The following is a 24,358-nucleotide window of genomic DNA, read 5'->3' as shown; positions in this document are numbered from 1 at the left end:
TGATTAATTTGCTCAAAGTCATGAAATACATTGGAAAATATAATCGTTCATTAACTCTTGGCGTCTCACCCCTTGAATTCATTTTGGATTCCAATAAGAGTATTTTAGTAATTTTATAAGTCGGAGATATCAAAGTGTAATTTTAGTATCAAAGTTAATCATTTTCATATCAAGTAAAAGTTACGTTGATATTAGTATCATACTGATTATTTTCATACCAACGTTATCTTATATTTATATTTACTTTGATACTCAAACCTATAAAATTATTGTGATACCTATGTTGGAGTCTATTTTGAACTCCAACAATACGATGTCAATCCAACCTCCAAGATGAGTAGTAAATTTCAAGATGAAGACCATTGATAATTAGACTAGATTATGTGGTACTTGGAACCTTAAACTAAATTATGACAGGACTACCATTTGAGACCAAAAAAGGTACACTTATTGCATCACAAATTATACTATAGGTTGAGTAGTTGAATTCAAACACACCCCACCATTGTTCCTTCTCTGAACTAAATTATTCCCAAAACTACAATTTAGCTATAAACTAGTACAATCACTACAATGCTGAAAGCAAAATCTTTCAATTATTTTCAAGTATAATGAAAAAAATAGAGTAGGTGCAACTTGGAAACAAAGAACCCCACCTTCATACTATTCTTCTTTTAACTTATCATTTCCCGCTAACATTCCCTCTTACAACTCTCTGCTTCCCTATATATACTGACCAACTTCTGCAATGAAAAATACAAGGTAAGTGAGAAAGACAATAATGGCAGCAACAGCAGTGAAGCCGGTGATCAATGTAGCCGCCATTTGCGGCTCGCTTCGTAAAGGTTCCTACAACAGAGGCCTTCTTCGATCAGGTTCTTTTTTACATCTCAATTTTCTATGCAAGATTACTAGTGTAATCTGAAGATGATTACATTTACTGGTGATATCTTGAATCAGCTATGAAGATATGCTCGGAATCGATTGAAGGTATGAAGATTGATTACGTTGATATTTCGCCATTGCCAATGATAAACACTGATCTTGAGGAGAACGGCAGTTTTCCCCCTGTTGTTGAAGCGTTTCGTCACTCGTCAGAAGATTCTTGGAGCTGATAGTGTTCTGTTTGCTTCTCCTGAGTACAATCACTCTTTCGCTCGTATGTTTTCTTCTCTTTTCCATAGCAAATTTTAGTGCTTCTTTGCTTAAACAACTTTGTAGGAACTAGGAAATGTTAACTTCCTATGTTCTGAAATAAGTCTTTCACTCGAGCTTTTTAAGAGTAGTGTTTCACTTATTTCAAAAGAGATAAATTAGGAAATAACTTCTTCAAGCGTTTGTCATCCGAATTATACAGTTTTTCACCTCTCGGAAACCAATTGGTAGATGGTGGATTCGTGTCTACCATTTGCTAGAATGGTAGACATGCGCCAAAACGCAGCCCAAAAAACATAAAACGCGTGAAACTAATGTACATCAACTGTTCTTCACTGAACATCAATCTTGACGATTCTCCTTTGTTAACATTTATCTTTATGTTTCTTAGTTTGTTTATTGCATATATTTCTTTGTTCATTGTGTTCATCTTTTTTTCTTGTTGTTCATTGTTGATATAGATGTTCATTTTTTTTATCCATATGAGCCACGAATGCAATACAAATAAGGAGAAGGGAGTTTCGAACCTGTGACCTATCGTTCACATCACCTCAATCTTAACCACTAGGCCAAGACATCCTTGGTTATTTAAATGTTCATTGAGTCTCGTGTGTTGTTCTTTTGCTTAGTTTGTTAATTGATGAAGTTGTTTTGTTCATTATGTTGAATGGTGCACACCATTTAAATGGTAGACTCGTGTCTACCATCTAATTTACGCTTGAAAACCATTACTTTGTATGCTTTTGTTTTTCATGTGAAGCAACCACAATAATATTAGCAAATTATTAGTCTCTATGGTTAATAATTGGTTATGAAGCGAAGGTATGTTTTATGAAACGTGTTTTTAGGTCATGCATGTTCAGTTCACCTTATATTTACCCAACTAGACTCGTAAAACTTAGTGCAGTTTTCACTTATTGTATTTGATGCTAAAGTAGAGAATTTGTAATTAGTCTTTTGTTGTTGTTGTCAGCTCCATTAAAAAATGCACTAGATTGGGCATCTAGACAACCAAATGCTTGGGCTGATAAGCCTGCTGCAATTCTTAGTACTGGAGGTTTGTTTGGAGGTGGGTTATCCCAATTTCATCTTCGGCAAGTTGGAGTATTTCTGGATCTTCACTTTATCAACAAGCCCATGTTCGTCTTGAATGCTTTTCAACCTCCTGCTAAGTTTGATAGTGAGGGTAATCTAATTGATGCAGAAGCTGAAGAAAGGATAAAGAATGTTCTTTTAGCATTGCAAAAGTTCACTATACGGTTGAAAGACAAGAACTAAACAAGTTAAAACTAATTCCAAAAAAGAGATGTTTATGCAATTTACCTAATTGGTTGCATTTGAATGAGTGCGTGATCTGTTGTGGTTTTTAACTTTTTATCATATAGTTGAACTCATTTGGAAGGTTACAACTTATGAACTATGATGATGTATTTTAGCTTGAGAATAAATTATTTGATGCATTTTCTTATCATTTTAATGTCTTGCTTACCTAATTATTTATTCATGGAAAGAAGACTATATTTAGTCTCTCATCGATCCACACACTATAAAAGTATAAATAGAAGTGAAGAGAAGACTATCAAATTTTGACCTTAATTTATAAGAAAAAACTAGTATATGGGCCCGGGCGATGCTCCGGGTTTTCTCTATGCTACAATTTAGTAGTAGTTAAATAAGTCATCTCATTTTTATTTAAAAATGCACGGGAAGTTTTATGTAGAAATGATTTAGCGTGTATAATGTACGATAATTATTTTGTATATTAAGTAGTTGTTTTTATTCGAAATATATTAAATCCGTAATGGTTAGATACCATCTATTTAAGATTAAAAGATCGAATATAAAATATAAAATTATACTATTTGATATATATATAAATTCTTTGTTACAACATTTTAAACTTTAAAAATCTTATAATCGTGATATATACATTTATAAATACGTAAATGAAACAAAAAACACATTAAAATCGGGTGAGTACTTTGTTTATAAATTTAAGATTTTAGAATGTTTCTCCTAAAATCATGATCTGAATAGTAGTTATTGATTTCAAGTTTTTATAATCATATCATGTATTAAAAATAAATTTTAAAAAACCGACTTATGATATGTATGTCCAGTGATTGATGTAGCTAATGTCATGATAAAAACATGTGACCTACCGACTTTTTTTTTTTTTTGCTAAGCAAGTAATTATATTAATTAGAGCAAACAATACACCCTAAAACCAACTAAGAGGAAGCAAACCAAGGTTCACTTCCTCTTAGTTGGTTTTAGGTTGTAACTGTTTGCTCTAATTAATATAATTTGGTTTCGCTTCCTCTTAGTTGATTTTAGGTTGTAATTGTTTACTCTAATTAATATAATTATTTGCTTAGCAAAAAAAAAACTTTTTTTAAACAAAAAAAGTTGAATGAAGAAGCTTGTGTTCTGCCCATTGTTTCATTCAGAGGCTCATATAAAAACACAATGCGCCACTACTGGCACTCAATCACGCAACAACTTTCACTCCTTGCTTGTGGCAGTCTCACTCAACCCCTCTCTCTTATTAAACTATCTTATTACATATTTTTATTTTTTGTATGATATGATTATCTATAATGCACGACTGATGAATCTATATTATTAAAAAATAAAATAAAGCAAACATAACAATACATGTAACAGAGCTAATAATTAAATCAGAAATTATATAACATGACAAAGTTAATTATGTAGAAATGATTTAGCGTGGAGCCGTGTATAATGTACGATAATTATTTTGTATATTAAGTAATTGTTTTTATTCAAAATATATTAAATCCGTAATTGTTAGATACCATCTATTTAAGATTAAAAGAATATAAAATATAAAATTATACTATTTAATATATATATATAAATTCTTTGTTACAACATTTTAAACTTTAAAAATCTTATAATCGTGATATATACATTTATAAATACCTAAATGAAACAAAAAACACATTAAAATGCGGGGGAGTACTTTGTTTATAAATTTAAGATTTTAGCATGTTTCTCCTAAAATCATGATCTGAATAGTAGTTATTGATTTCAAGTTTTTATAATCATATCATGTATTAAAAATAAATTTTAAAAAACCGACTTATGACCCGTATGTCCAGTGATTGATGTAGCTAATGTCATGATAAAAACATGTGACCAACCGACTTTTTATTTTTTTTGCTAGCAAAGCAAGTAATTATATTAATTAGAGCAAACAATACAACCTAAAACCAACTAAGAGGAAGCAAACCAAGGTTCACTTCCTCTTAGTTGGTTTTAGGTTGTAATTGTTAGCTCTAATTAATATAATTTGGTTTCGCTTCCTCTTAGTTGATTTTAGGTTGTAACTGTTTACTCTAATTAATATAATTATTTGCTTAGCCAAAAAAAAACTTTTTTTAAACAAAAAAAGTTGAATGAAGCTAAGAAGCTTGTGTTCTGCCCATTGTTTCATTCAGATGCTCATATAATGTCACAATGCGCCACTACTGGCACTCAATCACGCAACAACTTTCACTCCTTGCTTGTGGCAGTCTCGCTTAACCCCTCTCTCTTATTAAACTATCTTATTACATATTTTTTTTTTTGTATGATATGATTATCTATAATGCACGACTGATCAATCTATATTATTAAAAAATAAAATAAAGCAAACATAACAATACATGTAACAAAGCTAATAATTAAATCAGAAATTATATAACATGACAAAGTTAATTATGTAGAAATGATTTAGCGTGGAGCCGTGTATAATGTAAGATAATTATTTTGTATATTAAGTAGTTGTTTTTATTCGAAATATATTAAATCCGTAATTGTTAGATACCATCTATTTAAGATTAAAAGAATATAAAATATAAAATTATACTATTTAATATATATAAAAATTCTTTGTTACAACATTTTAAACTTTAAAAATCTTATAATCGTGATATATACATTTATAAATACGTAAATGAAACAAAAACACATTAAAATGCGGGGAGTACTTTGTTTATAAATTTAAGATTTTAGAATGTTTCTCCTAAAATCATGATCTGAATAGTATTATTGATTTCAAGTTTTTATAATCATATAGTGTATTAAAAATAAATTTTAAAAAACCGACTTATGATCTGTATGTCCAGTGATTGATGTAGCTAATGTCATGATAAAAACATGTGACCAACCGATTTTTTTTTTTTTTTTGCTAAGCAAGTAATTATATTAATTAGAGCAAACAATACAACCTAAAATCAACTAAGAGGAAGCAAACCAAGGTTTGCTTCCTCTTAGTTGGTTTTAGGTTGTAACTGTTTGCTCTAATTAATATAATTTGGTTTCGCTTCCTCTTAGTTGATTTTAGGTTGTAACTGTTTACTCTAATTAATATAATTATTTGCTTAGCAAAAAAAAAAACTTTTTTTAAACAAAAAAAGTTGAATGAAGCTAAGAAGCTTGTGTTCTGCCCATTGTTTCATTCAGAGGCTCATATAAAAACACGATGCGCCACTACTGGCACTCAATCACGCAACAACTTTCACTCCTTGCTTGTGGCAGTCTCGCTCAACCCCTCTCTCTTATTAAACTATCTTATTACATATTTTTATTTTTTGTATGATATGATTATCTATAATGCACGACTAATCAATCTATATTATTAAAAAATAAAATAAAGCAAACATAACAATACATGTAACATACAGAGCTAATAATTAAATCAGAAATTATATAACATGACAAAGTTTATCATATACAATAAGAATCCCAATTTCATCTTCGAGGCTGTGGACACTAATTAGCAATAATGGTTGTCTAATCCAACAAACAAAGTTTATTACTCTTTTCCTAATATCTATCTTAGCTTGGAGGAAACCCTTGAATTTTATTTAGAAAGTATTGTTGACATGCATGACAATGACTTCCTTTTCTTTTTATTGGCGTTTTAGAAGAAACTTTGTTAATTTTCATTTGGTAGCTCATACACTGTTACCATAAGGTAATACTCCCTCCATTCCAAAATATAGTTCTCATTTCCTTTTTTTCATAGTAATTTATGTAAGTATAATCTCAGAGTGATAATAAAGATTATTTATTTATTTAAATAAGTGTTGTCTGAGAAAAAATAATTTTAATTAGGAGAGAGAATGAAAAATAATTGGTGAAAGAGCATTAATTATAACATCTTGGTCGAATACAAAGAGAAAAAGAAAAACAAAATTCAAGAAGCAAATGAGTGATGGGACACGATTTTTCTAGACAAATTACGGAAAAATGTGGAACTAAATATGAAAATGGAAACTCTATTTTGGGACAACTAAAATGAAAATGTGAACTATATTTTGAGACGGAGGGAATAATATAGCTTCATTTCTTGATTAAAGTATACAAAATTATGGTAAACCAAAGTTACCAAATCAAACCTATCTATTTCCTCATCTTCTTGTATGGTCTCAATTATCCCCATTTCTTGATTATAAGCACTGTCACTAACGCAACACCCATCACCCTCTCACTTCAAAGTTTCACTCTCTCTTCTTTATTTTGATTTGACTTGTTTGATGAACCGTAATATCTTTCACTTTCTCTCCCTTCAGTTCTCTCAATCTTGTAAGTTCCTTTGTTTTACCCTTTGAGTTTGGTTTCATAATGGTGATTTTGTTTCGATCTAGGAGCAAATGATTTAATGTTGGCATGCTAATTTGTATTGATCTTTTGGATTTAGTTTGAAAATTTAGTTATGGTTTAAATATTCTTAGTATAAATATTATATAGACAAATCAAATCTCACTATATCTAATGAATATTCTTTACTATTTTTTGACAGCAAAAGTCATGGCTAATTATGGTCTGAAAATTACCCACGAATTTCAAATTTTGAATCAAAATAATTAATTTAATTTAACCGGGTGACGTAATTAAAGCAATGAGGTAAAACTTGCCAAATTTATATGATTGTAATTGATTCATTTTATATCTATAGATATATGTTGTCAAATCTCAGCAAATGTTCATATGCATACTACACGTGGCACTGAAAAAATGAAGATAAGTGTAGTGATGACATTTGGCAAATTGAACAATAGCTTGACATGTAGGATAAATGTACTCAGCTTTATATATATATATATATAAACACATGCGAAATCTTATTGGATTCAAACACATGACATTTAAAATGAAATGTGAGAGTTTAACCACTAATCCATTATTACATTTCCAATGCTTAATGTTTCAAAGTAAAACATGATAAATTCTTATAATTATAAAAACATATAGCCAAACTTTTTTATTTGTAACCTTTTTTTTTATGTAATAATAACATTCACTTATCCAGATTTCATTTAAATTATTATTTTTATCCTCAATTCGTTAGAAGTTTTTATTTTGAGCAACTTATCATGTCATAATGTCCATTTTTCAAATTTCGCACTAGATATAATATTACAAAAAACTAATAGAATCAATCATAAAATTTATAAATAATAATATATTTAATAATTCTAACTGACCTGAGAAATCGTCCGACCAAAATTCTAGTATTTCATTATAATCGAGATACAAATGTTTGTCTGAATTTTCTAAATTTAGGGCTTTGCTAAATAACGCCCTAGTATTTCCTATTAACGTCCTAAATACGGTATTTTTATACCGTATTTATATACTTGTATTTCTTTCTCTCCCCTCCCCTTGACTCACCCCCATCTTCCTCCCTTTTTTACCCTTCTTCCTCCACTTTCTCTCCCATCTTCTTCTCTCCCATCTTCTTGACTCACCACTAAACACTGGTGCCACCGCACAACCACCGCCGCACCACCACCACAGCAAAACCACCACTGCGCCATCACCACCGCCGCACTACTACCCGACACACCACCACCGCTTACCCCCACCATCACCCCCTCTCTGTTTTTTTTTTAATATACAGTGAACTTTTTTAAAAAAAAATAAGGGGACGTCCACCATGGACACCCCACCACCGGCGGAGGCACCCATGGCAGGCGCCTCACCATGTGGTGGAGCGCCTGCCATGGCGCCTCCACCGGTGGTGGGGCGTCCATGGTGGACACCTCCTTAAAAAAAATTTAGAAAAAACTGGAGCCTCGCGAAACTCGCTGCCGCCACTCCTGGATGTTCGTGAAAGTTTTGCCGGAGGCCGGAAGTGCGCCGCCGCCAAAGTCACTGCCGCCGTGTTGCCGGAATTCTTATCGCCGGAGAACTTGATTGATACTCTTTCTTGATGACAAAGATGGAGTAAGAGAGTTAACGAGAGTGGAGATGGAGAGAGAGTGAGAAGTGAGGGAGGGTGAAGAGAGTGGTAGTGGGAGAGTGGGAGAGTGGGAGAGTGGGAGAGTGAGAGTATTGAAATACAGTTCATGTATTTGTATACTAAAATACAGAGCGTTAGTAGGAAAATCTAGAGCGACGTTTAGCAAATGAATATGATATGCGGACCTGAAAAAGTCCAAAATCCAGTCAATTTTGAGTCCAAACTCAATAAACTAAACGCGCAAAAACTGAAAAGTTAAAATTGGATATGATTTAATTTAATTACCCTCAAAAGAGAACATAGCGTAATGAGCAGAGAAAAAAAAGGTAGAGATAGGATCATAGGAATGGAGGCAGCAACAATAAAACCAGTGATCAATGTCGCAGCTCTCTGTGGCTCACTTCGCAAGAATTCCTACAACAGAGGCCTCCTTCGATCAGGTAATTTTCTCTCTCCTCTCGTCACAACTCAAAAATCAATTCTATAATGTAAATCGTAATTTATAGTGCTGCAATTTCTTCTTCAGCAATGAAGATATGTTCGGAATCGATTGAAGGTATGAAAATTGAGTACATTGATATTTCGCCATTGCCGATGATCAACACTGATCTCGAGGTCGGAGGTACTTATCCACCCGTTGTTGAAGCGTTTCGTCAGAAGATTCTAGAAGCTGATAGTGTTCTCTTTGCTTCTCCTGAGTACAATTACTCTGTCACTCGTACGTTATCTCTTCAATTTCCCTAGCTTCTACGATTTTATCACTTTTTGTTTTTAAAGAATCTATGATAATTGGTACTTTGAAGTTATGATTTGCTGGTTAATTGCATGTCTGTTTTTTTTTCGCGAAATTTCTTGCTTCTGAGAGTATGATTGTGGTGTTAGGGTTGCAGTAGGAAATAAAATGGAGTACATTATAATTTTAGATATATGTATACTTCTATATACTCATTTGATTGCTTAATCTTTCAAAATAGTGCAAATATGGTGGAGTTGGTTTTTTTAAATCTGAATTTGATTATAGTCAATTGTGACAACGACATAAGAGGAGGTAAATTTACTAAATTTTTTTTATTGAATCCAAATATGATCAGCAAGAATTAGTAATCGCGGAGAAATTTTAGTGAATTGGCAGAAGTTGTGATGCCTGAAAATCAATTTTGATTAATAACAATTGTTATGGTTTGCGCTTTCGAATTTCTATAGCTGATTGATAGTCACGGAAGGGTGGTTATCATCAGTCATCACTTTTGTTATCATATCCAGACAAGTGCTTATGGTTGAGGAATTTAACATATTCTAAATTAAGATGTGAGGAAGTACTGTCTGATGGCCATTTTAACACAGTTGTTTTGGATTATGTATGTCATATTTGGCTTGTCTGTTTTTGTCTTTCGAATCATTTTTTTGTTAATCTGCTTAACAATTAAAGCAACAATAGCTAATGGGTGAATATAATGGTCACATAATTGGAAATTTAGATTTACAATATTCTTGATTGGGTGGAGCAGAAATTTTGGGGATCACTAGTGAAGTAGTGATGACTGATGCCAATATGATGGTGCCTTGGTCAAAGATGCTAAAGTGATCTTTTGAATGGAGAATCAAAAATCATTGAGTTCGATTTCAACATTCCACCACTGATCTTTTAGCAAGATGCAAGACAGGATAACTTATTTGAGGCTTAGCCACTTAGGCTTTGGCGGCTAACATGTCTGATTAGTTTAAAATATCTGTATGAATTCACTGCATATGTAGCATTTTATCTACTTTTTGGGCGGCCATTTGCCTTCTGTGTAAGTGCAGTGGTAAATCGTAGGCCCTCAATGGCATACACATCGTATCTCTGAGTAATACGTGGAGTCATTCACGGATATTCTGCCACTCGTTTCATACTTGCGTGGTAATTCATCTAGTTGTATAGTTGTCAGACCCATATTCTGCTGCTCAAGGAGCCCACATCCTGTCACTTAAACACTAATCTTATTGTCTTCATGACCTTTTGAGTGTGAGCAGTTCCACAAGTTCAAAGATTACATCTAAATTTAGTTCCCCGTACAAATGGTACTTATAATTTGAAAACCAGTATGTAGTGCTTGTTTATCGTAAAACTTTGTTTGAGTGAAGCTTCCAGATACGAATCCCGTACTTACTTTGTCCTAATATAATTTTCTCAACTCCTACCATAGGTGGAACTTCCCAAAATGAGTATCAACGTTTTTTTTTATGGTGGCATCTTTTATTAAATTTCATCCTTTACTCGAAAATCCTGTAAGTGAGATTCATAGGACATAGGGACCGACATTTTATGCATAATTATGTAGATATCATGATCTCTGATTCATGTCCGGTTACCATCTGCTGAATTTTCCAAGTTCTTGGGGAGGGGTGAAAACAATTAATCCCCTCTTCCCCTCCCCTAAAAAATAAGATGAAAAAAAAAAGTTAAAGTCCTAAGCTCTAGTTAGCTAGCAAATCAACATTATCTTGCTGAGATGCCCCCTGCTCTACTGCTGATTACTTTGGCTTGGTCATGTATTCTGAGTATTATTCCGCCAAGGAATAAAGCTTTAGAACATGGTTTTACCATGCTTCGTTGATCCGTCATAGATCTTGAGTATAGTTTGGCCATGGAATAAATTTAGAAGGTTTTGGCAGGCTCCATTCTAATGTACTGCAATTATCACTTGTTGATTTTAAGATTTTGCTGCAACTTTTTCTCTTGTTGCCAGCTCCTTTAAAGAATGCAGTAGATTGGGCATCTCGACCACCAAATGTTTGGGCAGATAAGGCTGCTGCAATTATAAGTACTGGAGGAGGTTTTGGTGGGGGTCGAGCCCAGTATCATTTGAGGCAAATTGGAGTGTATCTCGATCTTCACTTCATCAACAAGCCGGAATTTTTCTTGAATGCATTTCAACCACCTGCCAAATTTGATAGTGACGGTAACTTGATTGATGCAGAAGCCGAAGAAAGGATAAAGAAAGTTCTTCTAGCATTACAGGCATTTACAGTACGGCTCAAAGGCAAATGCTGAGCATCAAATTCAAATGTCCTCATTACGGGAAATCTTTATGAAATGGCAAATGGGGGACTGAGATTGACATAATTAGATGCATTTAGAAGTCATAATGTGTTCTTCTTCATTCAACTGAACTCATCTGTAAACATATGATGGTGATGCATTGTATCATGAGAGTTAATTCATTGGATGCCTTCTAGTCTCTAGATGCAATTCAATATCCAATTGTCTTCTAGTCAGGACTATGCAAACTTAGATGATTGCTTTAGACCAAGAGACTTTGTGATTAACTATTCCCTCCATCTTTTAAAGATCTTTTTTATGTATAGGAGATAAAGTATGAGAGTAATTCGTTTTTTGTTTATCATAATAGGAGAGTGAATGTTATGAAAGAATGTAGAATTATATAGATCTAACATGTGGGTAAGATAGTGTAAAAAGGGAATACACCTTTACTAAATTATAAAAAAAAAGTAGAAATGGAGACAATTTTAAGAAACACACTAAAATAAAAAGTATGAAGAACTCTATAGAATGGAGGGATTAATTTATCGGCACGTGCTACTCACATGCTTTCATGACTGTATTGAGTTTTATGCTCGGTAACTTGGAAAATATATCTTTGTATGAGTTTATGTAATACCCCCACAATTTTCTATTTTCCAAAATACTTTTTTATATGAAATTTAGATAATTATCAAAGTATTATAGCCCGTGTGATAACGTATTAGCTTATTCAGAATTTTGCAGCGTAAAACATAATAAATAAACTTTAAAAATAAAACTTAGTCAACCAAAAAGTCAACTTTAAAAGTCAAAATCAAACTCAAAAGTCAAAGTCAACGACAATGTCAAAGTCTACTATGAAAAGTTTAAATCAAATATAATAAATAGTTAACACAAACTCTCCAAATTTTGAACCCATAATGCATCATCTTCAAACCTGTAAATGACGATGCACTGTTGATCCCTAGAGATTGTTCACCAAATGGGTCATCATAGGATCAATAAGGCACAACTATGATCAAGATATATACACAAAGCACGTAATCAGCAAAGTTGAGTACTATATAATAATTAAATAAATAAACAAACCTAACATGATACTAATAAATAATAAACAAAAATACATAATAATAAAATAACGAACGTTGTAGACTACTTTTACTAAACTAAACTTCTCAACTAATAGATTATTTAATTTAGATGGAATAGTCAATGGAACGAGTTGTCTAAACCGGTCTTCAATCTAGAAGATGAAATACGGGCGCGACTCCGTATTCCCCTGACCTACAATATCGAGGAACCTTTAAAATAAAAACAGGACACGTTGATCAACCAAGTCCCAAAAAAAGCCATGAGCTACCACTATGTACTCCAACTCATACTTGTCCAACATTTCAGACGTGCACAAGTGTAAAGCTATTGCTATTCACGTTTCACTTTACATGATTAATAATTTATTCACTTGTTAATTCCACTTTGTAGTGCTGCCTTGAAAGACAGGTTTCTCCCTCCCTCGAGAAGTGGTAAACCCTAATACCATTTTCCGAGGCGGATCTCGCCGGTTTTCCGGTTTTTCTTCAGTCTCGATGGCTGAGGAACTGGTAACGATGTGTTCTAATCTTAATATTGAGGACGATACGGAAGGGATTGTAGAATTAGGGGATTCTTCCGCGACGAATGTGAATGACAAGGTTACGTTGATGTTGATTGGCCGTTTGTTAACAACCAGGTCAATCAATATGGAAGCTTTCAGACGAACAATGACTCAAGTATGGAATTTACAAGGAAAGGTAATTATTAGGGTTATCGATACAAACCTTTTTGTGTTCCAACTCTTTCATTGGCGAGATAAGGAAAAGATTTTGGAAGGAGGACCATGGTGTTTTGATCAACAATTATTGATTTTGAATTCTATTACTGGAGATGAGCAGCCAAACCAGGTACCCCTCAATCACTCTCCTTTTTGGGTACGAATCTATAACCTCCCTTTTAACTGCCGCACTAATGAGGATGTAAAAGCAATTACTGCTAGTATGGGGAACATTATTGAACTTGAGGAGGACGATTTTGGATTGGATAGATATCGGCGGGTTAAGTTACTTATTGATGTGAATAAACCTTTGCGACGTAATCAACATATTCGCAATAAATGTGGCGATGTGGTTCGAATTGACTTCAAGTATGAAAGATTGCCTTTCTTCTGCTTCCATTGTGGTATATTAGGGCATAGTGAGAAGGACTGTAATCATGTGAGTGAAGACCTGATCGAAAAGGGGTATGGCTGGGGTTTGTGGATTAAAGCTTCTCCGCGTAAGGGCCGGAAGAGAGAGAAAGAGGAAGTTCAGGAAGTGTGTGCTACAAGGAAAAACTTGTTTGTATGCAAAACACCATCTGGGGAGGTTAGTGGAAGCGTGGGGGAAAAGGAGTCGAGGGAAGATTCACAACCGAAGGCTGTGGAGGAGGTGGTGCCACGGTCGACACGGGGGATAATGCCACGCAAGGACGCTACTGTTGTAAGTCCTCAATCTTCTTCGGTTTTGTCAGTTGGTGTGGCTACTGCTCCTAAGAGTGGTAAACATAAACTTCCTAATAAACGGTTGGTGGGGGGGAAGAAAAGTGGTGGGAATGATGGTGGGACTATCTCTAATATGGTGACGAGTGATAAAAGGAAAATGGGGGAGGACATGCTGATTGATGATGAAAAAGATGGGGGAGAGTATGGTGCTAAAAAACACAAAACGGTCCATGTGATAGAGGGTGGTGCATGGAGTGAATTACACCCTCAGTTTAACTTGGTGACTGGTCCAATGTTGGATGAAGGTTCGGTTGACGTTCAAGTAGCGGAGGTTGGAGTGAACCAACCCCGCGAACAACAATGAAAATCACAAGTTGGAACTGCAATGGGCTTGGCAACCCATTGTCAGTTAAAGCTCTCCAGGAATGGTGCTGGAGAGATCGGCCGGAGATTGTGTTTGTGATGGAGACGAAGATTGATGCTATGCGTCTGGAGTTAATTAGGAATAGGTATGGGTTTACTAGTGGTTTGTGTCTTAGTAGTATTGGGAGATCAGGAGGTATGGGGTTATGGTGGCGCGAGATTGGCGTGAATGTGTGCTCATATTCAAGCCATCATGTGGAGGCTGAGGTTTGTGATGTTGATAATAATCCAAGGTGGAGGGCCGTGGGTATCTATGGGTGGCCGGAGGCGACTAATAAACACATGACCTGGAAGCTTATGGAAAATGTTCGTAACAATAGTGCTTTGCCTCTTGTTTTCTTTGGTGATTTTAACGAGATTCTGGGAATGCATGAGAAAGAAGGAGGGGGTGCTACGAGGGGAGCGGCACATTGACGCTTTCCGGGCTGCTATGGAGGTGTGTGAGTGCCGTGATCTAGGCTTTCGGGGCAATACCTTTACTTGGCAACGGGGTAAATCGATGGATACAGTGGTTCGGGAACGGTTAGATAGGTTTGTGGCAGATATTAATTGGTGTAATATGTTCCCTTATGCGGAGGTAATTCATTTTCCTATATGTTATTCCGATCATGGTGGTATTTTGTTGAAATTTGGGGAGCGACCCGAGCAAAGTCAAAATGGGCGCCTATTTCGGTTCGAAGCTCTATGGTTGTCCAACGATGATTGTGGCAAGGTGGTGGCTGATGTGTGGAAGGCCGTTGGAAATGACTCGGTGAGGGCAAAAATTACGAAGGTGGCTCAGTCGCTTACTTCATGGGCTTCGAAGACATTTGGTGATGTTAAAAAACGAATCAAAGATGCTGAAAAGAGACTCAAAATGATCCAAGGGGGACAACTTGACGCTAATCTGCTGCAGCGTAGTCACGAAATTTGTGAGGAATTGAAGGAGTTACGAAAACTGGAGGAGAGCTACTGGCATGCTCGGGCCCGTGCTAACGAACTACGCGATGGGGATAAAAATACGAGCTATTTTCATCACAAGGCCACACACCGGAAAAAACGGAATTGTATTCGAGGTTTATTTGATGATTAGGAGGTATGGAAGGAGGAAAAAGAAGAGATAGACTCCATTATTTCGAAGTATTTCTCGAGCCTCTTCGCTTCGGAATTTCCTTGCGGCTTTGAGGCGGCTTTGGCTGGTGTGGAGGCTTTAGTCACTGATGAGATGAATGGGGCTCTCGATATGGAGCCGACGGGGGAGGAGATTAAGGAGGCGCTATTTCAGATGCACCCCAATAAAGCTCCGGGACCAGACGGAATGCACACTCTCTTTTTTCAAAAATTTTGGAGTGTTGTGGGATATGATGTGATTCAGTTCGTGAAAAGCTGGTGGCGCGGAGAGGTGGATCTTGCTGAGGTAAATAACACTTGTATTGTTTTGATTCCGAAAATTAATGATCCAAAACGGATGACGGAGTTTAGGCCAATAAGTTTGTGTAATGTACTATACAAAATTATATCAAAGATGTTGGCCAATAAATTGAAACCTATGTTGGGTCATTTTATTTCCGGGAATCAGAGTGCTTTTGTCCCGCAGCGCCTCATAACAGATAATGCGTTAATTGCTTTTGAGATTTTTCATGCTATGAAAAGAAGGGGAGAAGGGAAGGATGGTACTGTTGCTGTCAAATTGGATATGAGTAAGGCATATGATCGGGTGGAATGGTGTTTTCTTGAGAAGGTCATGTATAAGATGGTGTTTAGTAACGCGTGGATTCAACGTATCATACATTGTATTTCGAGCGTTTCTTTTTCCTTTAAATACAATGGCTGCATTTTTGGTGCTTTAACTCCATCTAGGGGCCTCCGTCAAGGGGACCCTATATCACCTTATTTATTCTTATTGGTGGCGGATGCTTTTTCAAGGCTAATATCCAAGGCAGCGCAGGAGGGGCAAATACATGGTGCTATGGTGTGTAGGGGTGCTCCGCGAGTTTCTCATCTTTTCTTTGCTGATGATAGTATATTGTTTGCTAGAGCCAGTCTGCAGGAATGTTCTAAAGTGGCTGATATAATCAGAACATATGAAAGAGCATCTGGTCAGAAAGTTAATCTTCAAAAGACAGAGGTGGCGATTAGTAAATGTGTCAGTTTAGAAAGAAGACAGGAAATTGTGGAGACGTTGGGGGTTCGGGAGGTCGATCGGCATGAGAAGTATCTAGGCTTACCAACTATTATCGGGAGATCCAAAAAAGCGGTTTTTGCTTGTTTGAAGGAAAGAATCTGGTAGAAGATGCAGGGTTGGAAAGAGCGACTTCTATCTCGTCCTGGCAAGGAAGTTCTTATTAAAGCTGTAGCCCAAGCTATCCCGACATATATGATGAGCATATTTCAGATACCAGAGGGGCCCATTGATGAGATACATGCTGTGCTTGCGAAATTTTGGTGGGGTTCGAGTTCGTCATCAAAGAAAATTCACTGGCATAGATGGGACTCCTTGTGTCTTCCTAAGACTATGGGCGGAATGGGATTTCGAGACTTGCGAAGTTTCAACTAAGCACTTTTAGCCAAACAAGGCTGGCGCTTAGTTGGTGATGAGTCTTCTATCCTTCATGGCATTTTTAAAGCCCGTTATTACAAACATATGGGATTCCTTGATTCGTTGCGTGGTTTTGATCCTAGCTATAGTTGGAGGAGTATCTGGGGAGCCAAATCATTATTGATTGAAGGGTTGAAATGGAGGGTGGGAAACGGTGCCTCAATTAGAGTTTGGGAGGATTCATGGTTAATGGGTGATGGCACGCATTTTGTGCCCACGCCATTACCAGATAGCAACTTAGAGTTGATGGTGTGTGATTTGTTGGACACCACGGCAGGGTGCTGGAACATGAACATTGTGAATACGACGTTTAGGGTCGAGGAGAGGCAACACGTGCTGAATATACCCCTCCCGTCACATTGGTGCGCTGACTCACGGTATTGGTGGCCGACGAAAGATGGTAATTACTCGGTAAAATCGGGCTATTGGCTGGCTAGAATGGGACACCTTAGAACTTGGGATTTATTTCATGGACAAGGTGAGAGAGAGGTGTGGAGGTCGGTTTGGGCTGTAGATGGGTCACCAAAATTGTGTCACTTCCTGTGGAAGGCGTGCAAAGGAAGCTTGGGAGTGATGGATGTGCTCTTTCGTCGCCATATTCGTGAGTCGCCTGTATGTCCAGTTTGCGGTAATGATGTGGAGACAATAATGCATTGCCTATTTGATTGTAAATTTGCCGCGGAAATTTGGGTACATAGTGAGTTTATGGGATTGCTCATGGAGGCCCCAATTCAATCGTTTGCGGAGCGTTTGTTGTGGATTGCTAAGAAGCTGGAGAAGGAGGCTTTGGCTCGGTTTGTGTCGCTTGCGTGGGCGGCGTGGTTCTGTAGGAACCATGTGATTTTTGAAGGTGAAACGCAGCTGGATGCTATTCACATTGCTGCCGGGTTTGTGCGCTATAACGTGGAGTATAAAGCTTACAATGCACAGGTATGTATGCCACCTATAGGCCCTCCTCGCATTACTGTGAGTACATGGCAACCACCATCAACATCATGTGTGAAGGTGAATGTGGATGCTCATGTGTCGCAGGGGAATGGGGTGAGTTTTGGTTGTGTGATAAGGGACGCAAATGGGGTGATCCAAGCGGCTGGTGTGAAACGGTTGTCGGCTAACTGGGAGCCAGAAATTGCGGAGGCGGGGGCTGCTCGGTGTACGTTGATTTGGCGAAGAGGCTGGGATTCCGAAGTGTGGTGCTCGAGTGTGATGCCTTGCAAGTAGTGCGCCATATCCGTGAGAAACGAAGGGGAGCTGCTCCTATTTTCATGTTTTATGATGACATTGCAGAGTTAAAATCTTCTTTTTCATGTTTTGATTGCCTCCATGTAAAGAGAGCTGGAAATACTGTAGCCCACTCTATTGCTAGATGGGAAGTAGAAAATGACTCGGAGTTGATTTGTACGCACTCTTTCCCCCAAAGTATTCAAACTTTGGCGGCGCTTGATTTAATATAATTCTCTCTTTTCCCCTCAAAAAAAAAAAAAAAAAATTTATTCACTTGTTAGGACTCACAAGTAGAACAATATTATAATAATCAAACACTCATAAACTTCCATTTTTATTTTAAGATTAGATAAAGTGATCAACAACTTGACAACACAAGATCAATTCCAACTTTAATCCATAACCTTCCTTATTCGTTGAGCCAAGTCAACAACCAACCAACCTTTCATAGGTATAATAATACATTTACCAAATAAGGCACTTGGTCCTCATAAAGTAATTAAATAATCCAAAGGGAACAACATGATTCAATCATGATCCAAACCAACATATATATTAATCCCTCATATGAATTAATAAAATAAATTTCCCAAATTACATATGCTTGCATCAATCTTCCATACAAACATAATATAAAAATCATAACCATCATGCTTCATATAACGGCATAAAACATGCAAATCCAACTTAATAGAATCACATATGAACTAATAATAGTTCCCTATACATGATACTACGTAAATCTCATTCTTAAGACATGATACTAATTCAATCAACACATAGGTATTTACGTACCTTGTGTAGGCAAATCGAGAGGCCACTTTTACAACCTTAAAAGTTGCCTAAAGATAATTCTCCACCTAAAACAACCAATATAAACCCACAATCAATCATTTATAAATTTACAGCAATAATTAATACTTTAAATCCTTCTTAAAGTGTTCAAAAACCTTTCCCATCATTAAAACTCAATTAGTAAAACCTCCTATTATAGTACTACTACACTAGTTGTCAAAAACCCTTAAAACTCATGTTTAAATCATAAAAACTCCAACATCAACACTCTTTTTAAATTTTCAGCAACACTCTGTTTAAATCATACACTAAAACTCTTTTTTAACATACATAAACATACTTAAAATCATAAAAATACTCAATTTCATAAACTATAATATACTAATATAATTTTTCAACTCATAAAACCCAAAAAATCCATGCTTTGATAATTAAAATCCTAATTCAAACATACTCCCTCTGTTTTTTTCTAATCGTTCTCACTAGAATCTTGACACTATTCATACTGAGAGAGAATCTTCTCAATTTTTTTTTCAATTTATAAGAAAAAATATAGTCATGTGGGGTCTTATTCGATTCGTCTCAATTAGTACATTATTAATATTCAATCGTTATAATTTCTACTAATAAATGATGAAAGATATTTAAGTTCAAAGATGTGAATTGGTAGATGCGCACAGGAAAGTGAGAAAGATAAAAAACAGACGGGAGTAATAAGTAAACCTGAATTTTTATTTCTTCATTACATAAATCATACTCCCTCCGTCTCAAAATATAGTTCCCATTTCCTTATTAGGTGTCCCAAAATATAGTTCCTATTTCTAAAAATACATACAAGATTCTGTCCAAAATACCCTCATTGGGTTTTTAAAATTTCGGATTTGTCCTCATTTTACTATTGGATATTAGGCCCTCATTTAATACAAAGTGGAGTCTCATTTCAGAATTCTACACTTGGCCTAGGTATTCATTTCCTCCATTTATTACACTTTTGGCCATTACATACCTCATTTTCTCTCTCCTAAATAACCCCATTTCTTTTTCCTCTCTTCTTTCTGTGTTCAAACCGTAGAAAGTTCTTCTTTTCTCTCTCATCTCATTCTCAAATATGGTCAAATTTTCTTAGTCTTCTTTCTTCTTCTTGGAAAATGTTGTTTTCATTATGTTCACATAGAGTTCACTCTCAATTTATGTACATAAATTCCATTTTCTCTTCCAATATGAGATCATATCATCCATATAAAACGCGTTCATGTGCTCTGTGGAAAAAAATGGCCCATAAAATCTGATTCTTTACAAGTTTTAGTTGCAAGTCCAATTCATCTTCAACCTTGGAATTCTCTAGATCTAAAATTTCTACAACAGTCCCCCTATTTTTTGTAGAATATGAGTTACGGGTTTTCCTTTTCTTCCAAAGATGATGTACCCATTGATTCATACTTATATTCTGAGTACCCTTACTGCGAGTTGCGAAGGTATTCATAGTTATAGTCCAATGGCAAAAAAAGTCCCCTTTAAGGACGATTCCTCTGAATCTGAGAAAACTGTGTTGTTGGAAGTTGAAAGGGAAAATGAGGTAGGGTTTGGTGATGAATAAAACGCCACTGAGACCATCGTTTTGGAATATCACGTTTCTGAAAAATCTGGCAATATTGACAAAAAGGCTGAAGTTCTTACCTCTGTTTCAACTCCTACAAAAAAGAAGTGACCTTCATGGTGAAGAACGCTATATAAGTGATGCAGAGTCTTCTAGCTAAGTTTCCATGGTCCCCTATCTTACGCTTATGTTTTTTATTTAACGCTTATGTTTGATCTTATAATGGAACTTGATTGTTGATTTAACGCTTATGTTTTTTCTTGCACTTAGTTAATGTTATTGAAAGTATGAAAAATAAAATAATTATGCTCGATCTTATCTTAGACTCATAGATTTGATATTTTGGGACTTATTTTATGTGATCATTGTCTGTTATTATTATTTGCTGGTTGTGCATGTATGTTGTTATTATGTTTATGCTCTGTCATTTTGGGGCTTATTTTGTTGTGGTTGATGTTCTGTTGTTATTATGTTTGTGATATGATATTTTGGAGACTTATTTGCTGGTTGTTCATGTATGTTGTTATTATGTTTGTGCTCTGTCATTTTGGGACTTATTTTGTTGTGGTTGATGTCTGTTGTTATTACATTTGTGATATGATATTTTGAGGACTTATTTGCTGGTTGTTCATGTATGTTGTTAATTATTATGTTTGTGCTCTATCATTTTGGGACTTATTTTGTAGTGGTTGATATCTATTGTTATTACATTTGCGATATGATATATATCTTGATGACTTATTTGCTGGTTGTTCATGTATGTTGTTATTATGTTTGTGCTCTATCATTTTGCATTGGGACTTATTTTGTTGTGGTTGATGTCTGTTGTTATATTACATTTGTTATATGATATTTTGAGGACTTATTTGCTGGTTGTTCATAATGTTGTTATTATGTTTGTGCTCTGTCATTTTGGGACTTATTTTGTTGTGGTGGATGTCTGTTGTTATTACATTTGTGATCTGATATTTGTGGACTTATTTGCTGGTGGTTGATGTCTGTTGTTATTATGATTGATCAAACTGTGATCTGTTGGTTGTTGTTGTTGCATTCACTAAAACATCAAATGTGCCACCAGTCTCACAAGACTTTAAGGAGGCAATTTGGTAGTTTATGGTGTTTGGTTGACATGATTCAATGATGAAAACCTATATTTTGAGACAAAAATGCACTAAAGTTGCATTCACTAAAACATCAAATTTGCCACCGGTCTTATAAGACTTTTTGGAGGCATTTGGTAGTTTATGGTGTACGTAATTTTAGTGCATCTGTCTATGATAAATGGGGACTTCTGATATGATTACAAAAACCACTCATTCCTATTTTAAAAACCAAAAAACTTGTTTTAAAGTTTTTGTATTGTTTTGTGTAATGTTCACATCAAGTTTAAACAACTTACATCCCATGTTTTTCTACTGTTTGTTTGACATGATTCAATGATGAAAACCTATATATTGAGAAAAAAATGCATTAAAGCTACATTCACTAAAGCATCAAATTTGCCACCAATCTTATGACTTTTTGGAGGCATATGGTAGTTTATGATGTTTGTAACTTGAGTGCATTTGTCTATGATAATTGGGGACTCCTGAGATGATCACAGAAAAGCTTGACTTTTGCCAAAAAAAACTTGTTTTAAGTTTAAACATGTTTAATCAACTTATTCACATGTTTTTCTACTGTTTGAATCAAGTTTAACAAGTTTGAACAACTTACTCCTTTTTTTTTAAAATCATAAACCAAACAACATACTCACTGTTTAAACAACTTACAAATCATAAACTAAACAACTTGCATTTTTCTTGGAAAAAAAAAACAGAAGAAAAACCCATGAAGTCCCTGATGTTTTGAGTGTAAAAAAACCTAACTGAAAATAAAAACTTGACTTAAGCTTTTTTTTCCTACTAAAGCCTAGTCTTCCATTACCGTCCTTGATGTTGAAGCTTCACCTTTCACCTTGTCCTATGCCTCTTTGACAACCCACATTGGTGCTTTGACTTCTTCTTCTAATGTTCATGTTGCCTCCATTTTTTTTGTTGACATGTGGAAGGTCGTAGTCGGTAGTCATTCCCACCCCCACACTTGAGTATTTTGTTCATGACATATTGAAGTGAAATCCAAACATTGCTTAGAGTTTTTGGGTCCAATTCATGAAAAGCTTCATGAACTGCTTTAAGCATCTTGTTAACATTTTCTGGCATTTATTTGTGCATTAAAGTTTGAATACTCCTAAAAAATCCAAGATCCAAAATGTTTAGATCTAGACTATTAGGAGGCTGTTGAAGTAATATGAATGTAAATCCATCTTGTTGATAGACTTTCTTCCACTCAGGGTCTTCTTGTGTGATATGGGCTTTGGCATTGTCTTGTTGGATGAAAATGGTCTTCGGTCCCTCTTGTGGCCATGTTGCCTTTATGGAAGGCACTATGTGATTGATAAGCATGTCCCTAGTCATCTTCTGGTTCACATATTCCACCACCTTGGTGATTAATGTCCCCTTGTCTTTGTTCTTTGATTTTCTCTTCGCTGCCTCCTGATAAGTGAAAGGAAAAATCCCTATTTTCCCATCAAATGTGCATTGACCCTCATCATTATATCTTGGCCTGCCAACAACAGCAATAAACATCACTTTTGGTATGAACTTACTTGAACTTGCTGCCCTGTACTTTCCCCTTTCATTTTTGTGCTAAATACACTTTCTGAGATTTGTTTATGAGATAGAACCACTTTTCATCTAAGTGGACGAAATCATACATTGGGTAGTATTCTTTCATGTTGTGTGGTGCATCTCCATTTAGCAGATTCAAAATCCACTACAACCTGGTTATCTTATTTCGTTCCTTCAAACCAGGGTGAAGTGGATTGGTATGAGGCCTCATAACCCCCCTCTTAATCATTCTATGTATTGTACTCTTTGACACAGAAAGCATGGCAGATAAGTCCCTTACACATGTTCTCTGCCCCATGCTAAGATTCATAATGTCATTATTGTCAACCTGAATTCTCTTTCTTCCACTCAAATGTAAATTTGTTGCCACACTAAAACATGTGGCTGCTTCCTATGCAACTATGCTTTTTGCTTCCTTCCATATGTTGCTGATACATTTTCTTGTGACATTGAACTCAGTTGAGGCTGCATTGATGGACCCATAGTGCAATTTCCCCTCCTTGCATCTGTTTAGAAGCCAACAGAGCACCTGAAACTTGTCTTCACTGCTGAGCCTACGACGCTTATGATGACTAACCTGCTCAGTTGGTTGTTCATGGTTGCCCCTTTTGTTGGTGGCTGATATTCAGGTGGTTGATTAAGGTCAAAATGGACACGTGGTTCCATTTTGAGGACCACCTTCACCCAAGTCCCCTTCAATATTGTTGTCATTCTCATCAATGTCACTGACATAGTCTTCAGGAGACCATAAGGTTGAAGTCTGAAGCCATTGAAGCTCTGGGCAATGATGCAGTGTATGATTATAAAGTTTTTTTTTATGCTCTGTGTATGATTCAGGAGGTTGGTTTTGTGCCAAGTCCCCTGTAATATTCCACTATTTATAGAAGAACAGATTGATAACCAACAGTTTTTTTTTAGACTTAAGTTTTGGAGGGAAGTTTTTTTCTCTGCCAAAATTTATTTTTAGGAACAATCTGTGTGCTCCCCTTTTCCTTAATTCTATTGGTTGTAAAATGTGACTTTAAGGATTCTCATTGGTCAGTTTCAAAAGGTATGGATTCCATATGTAATCAAAAGTAGTCTTGAATAAATCAGTGTTTAATTGTAGCGAACCATTCAACT

At 35.6% G+C, this 24,358-nt stretch overlaps 3 protein-coding genes across 3 annotated transcripts; all 3 read left to right on the top strand.

Moving 5' to 3' along the window:
• Positions 1-686: 686 nt before the first annotated feature.
• Positions 687-2,626, top strand: LOC104887536 (NADPH:quinone oxidoreductase). Its single transcript, XM_010672189.4, is given in 4 exon segments — positions 687-875; positions 961-1,091; positions 1,093-1,159; positions 2,129-2,626. Coding segments are annotated over 4 exon segments (597 nt in total). The 5' UTR covers positions 687-781; the 3' UTR covers positions 2,434-2,626.
• Positions 2,627-8,690: 6,064 nt separating this feature from the next.
• On the top strand, positions 8,691-11,766 carry LOC104887537 (NADPH:quinone oxidoreductase). Its single transcript, XM_010672190.4, has 3 exons — positions 8,691-8,850; positions 8,937-9,128; positions 11,140-11,766. Exons 1-3 carry the CDS (start codon positions 8,718-8,720, stop codon positions 11,442-11,444), a joined length of 630 nt encoding a protein of 209 aa, XP_010670492.2. The 5' UTR covers positions 8,691-8,717; the 3' UTR covers positions 11,445-11,766.
• Positions 11,767-14,872: 3,106 nt separating this feature from the next.
• LOC125494664 (uncharacterized) lies at positions 14,873-15,445 on the top strand. Its single transcript, XM_048638344.1, has one exon. The coding sequence runs from the start codon at positions 14,873-14,875 to the stop codon at positions 15,443-15,445; it is 573 nt and encodes a 190-aa protein (XP_048494301.1).
• Positions 15,446-24,358: the final 8,913 nt, after the last annotated feature.

Source organism: Beta vulgaris, chromosome 2, assembly GCF_026745355.1.
Source record: "Beta vulgaris subsp. vulgaris cultivar EL10 chromosome 2, EL10.2, whole genome shotgun sequence".
Lineage (NCBI taxonomy): Eukaryota > Viridiplantae > Streptophyta > Magnoliopsida > Caryophyllales > Amaranthaceae > Beta > Beta vulgaris.
The sequence above is the reverse complement of the archived record's forward strand: the minus strand, read 5'-3'. Positions and strand labels throughout refer to the sequence as shown.

What these genes read in the sequence shown, in the direction of transcription:
- LOC104887537 (XM_010672190.4), top strand. Translation starts at nt 8,718, where the DNA reads ATGAGCAGAGAAAAAAAAGGTAGAGATAGGATCATAGGAATGGAGGCA. An exon ending in CAGAGGCCTCCTTCGATCAG is followed by an intron (nt 8,851 to 8,936) that starts GTAATTTTCTCT and finishes TTTCTTCTTCAG; the next exon opens with CAATGAAGATATGTTCGGAA. An exon ending in GTACAATTACTCTGTCACTC is followed by an intron (nt 9,129 to 11,139) that starts GTACGTTATCTC and finishes TCTTGTTGCCAG; the next exon opens with CTCCTTTAAAGAATGCAGTA.
- LOC125494664 (XM_048638344.1), top strand. Translation starts at nt 14,873, where the DNA reads ATGGATACAGTGGTTCGGGAACGGTTAGATAGGTTTGTGGCAGATATT.